This window comes from Emiliania huxleyi (genome assembly GCF_000372725.1).
Source record: "Emiliania huxleyi CCMP1516 chromosome Unknown EMIHUscaffold_1888, whole genome shotgun sequence".
NCBI classification, from domain to species: domain Eukaryota; phylum Haptophyta; order Isochrysidales; family Noelaerhabdaceae; genus Emiliania; species Emiliania huxleyi.
Window position 1 is genome coordinate 1 of NW_005200703.1, and position 1483 is coordinate 1483.

The following is a 1483-nucleotide window of genomic DNA, read 5'->3' on the forward strand; positions in this document are numbered from 1 at the left end:
TGCCCGAGATGGAGTTGCTGTGTAGGCTAAGGACATCATGCTGCGAGAGCTCGCTCAACTCCGCAGGGATGGTGCCCGAGATGGAGTTGGTGTTCAGGGAAAGGATATTCAGTTGTGAGAGCTTGCCCGTCTCTGGAGGAATGGTGCCCGAGATGGCGTTGTTGTTCAGCCAAAGGTTATACAGCTGCGAGAGCTTGCCCATATCCGAAGGGATGGTGCCCGAGATGATGTTGTTGTACAGCCTAACGTACTTCAGCTGCGAGAGCTTGCTCATCTCCGCAGGGATGGTGCCCGAGATGGAGTTGCCCTCTAGACTAAGGTGCTTCAGCAGCGAGATGTCGCCCAGCTGCGGAGGGATCGTCCCCGACAGCTCTTTGCCGTACAGATACACGGTGGTCCCCGTATATCTGCCGTCGCACAGCGATGTGCCATACACGCCGGTAGGGCAGCCGGAGGAGCATGGCACGCTGTTGTCGCAGATCGTGCCCGACGCCTCGCCGCGACCCGCCAGCAGGAGAAGCGTGAGCAAGACGAGGCGCGGTGCCGAGGAAGAGCAAACTGCCGCCAGCGACGTGAGAGCGAGTGAGAACGCGTGCTTGGCACCGACGCGGGAGTGTGCTGCGGTCGAGGCTGAGGCGAATGGCAGCGGGGTGAACGGTAGCGCTGCATCGAAGGTGAGGCTCGAGCCCAGCACTCCGGAGAGCGCCGACAACGGGCCCGCGGCATCGCTGCCCACGTCGGGCAGCAGCACAACAGAGGTCTGCATGATGGCGGCTTGCAGAGCGTCCCTTGGCGCCTTGGCCCACTAGCGAATGCGAGCGTCTCACGATTAGGGGGGCGACGTCTTTCTTTTTTGAGTGCGCCAGTCCACGCCCTTGTCGAGCTGAGTCGCGGATGACGGCTTCTGTGGTGAGTGAGTGAGTATTCTTGATACGAAACCACGACGACACACACCAGTCGACTCGCATCGGTTCCCTCCATGAACGGCGGAGCTATTCTCGCGTCCACACCACACCAAGTCACACTGTCAGTGCCAAAATTCTTCTTGGCTTCTAAAAATCTCTCTCTCCACACCTGGCTCCAACGTGGACACGCCCATAGCTGGGGACACTACTAGGTTAGGTTAGGTTAGGTTAGGTAGGAAGGTGAAGAACAGCCAGGCTCGGACTGGACACCAGCGCGGTATGGGTGGACGCGAGACAGATGATGACGACACGCACGAGCGACACACAGACACAAACAGGCTCACAAGACACACAGCCAGCTAACCGGTTAGCTGGCTGCCACACACCCTGAGTTGGCGTACACATAACTCAGGGCCACATCCTCCCTGTCGCCCCCCCCCCAGCACACACGGTGCCAAGGGTACAAAGAAGAGCACAACAACACAACAGGCGACAGGGAGTAACGTGCGAGGCTAGAGCAGACCGCTCCGCCTCTAGCAATCTCGCCGGCCGCAAGGCACGGCAAGACCGTGTGTGGG

The 1483-nt window shown here is 59.7% G+C and overlaps 1 protein-coding gene across 1 annotated transcript; it reads right to left on the reverse strand.

Moving 5' to 3' along the window:
- Nucleotides 1–58: 58 nt before the first annotated feature.
- EMIHUDRAFT_60107 (hypothetical protein) lies at nucleotides 59–418 on the reverse strand (the record flags this gene model as incomplete). Its single annotated transcript, XM_005782618.1, has 1 exon — nucleotides 59–418. A coding segment is annotated over one exon (360 nt), but the record flags the coding sequence as incomplete, so codon positions are not given.
- Nucleotides 419–1483: the final 1065 nt, after the last annotated feature.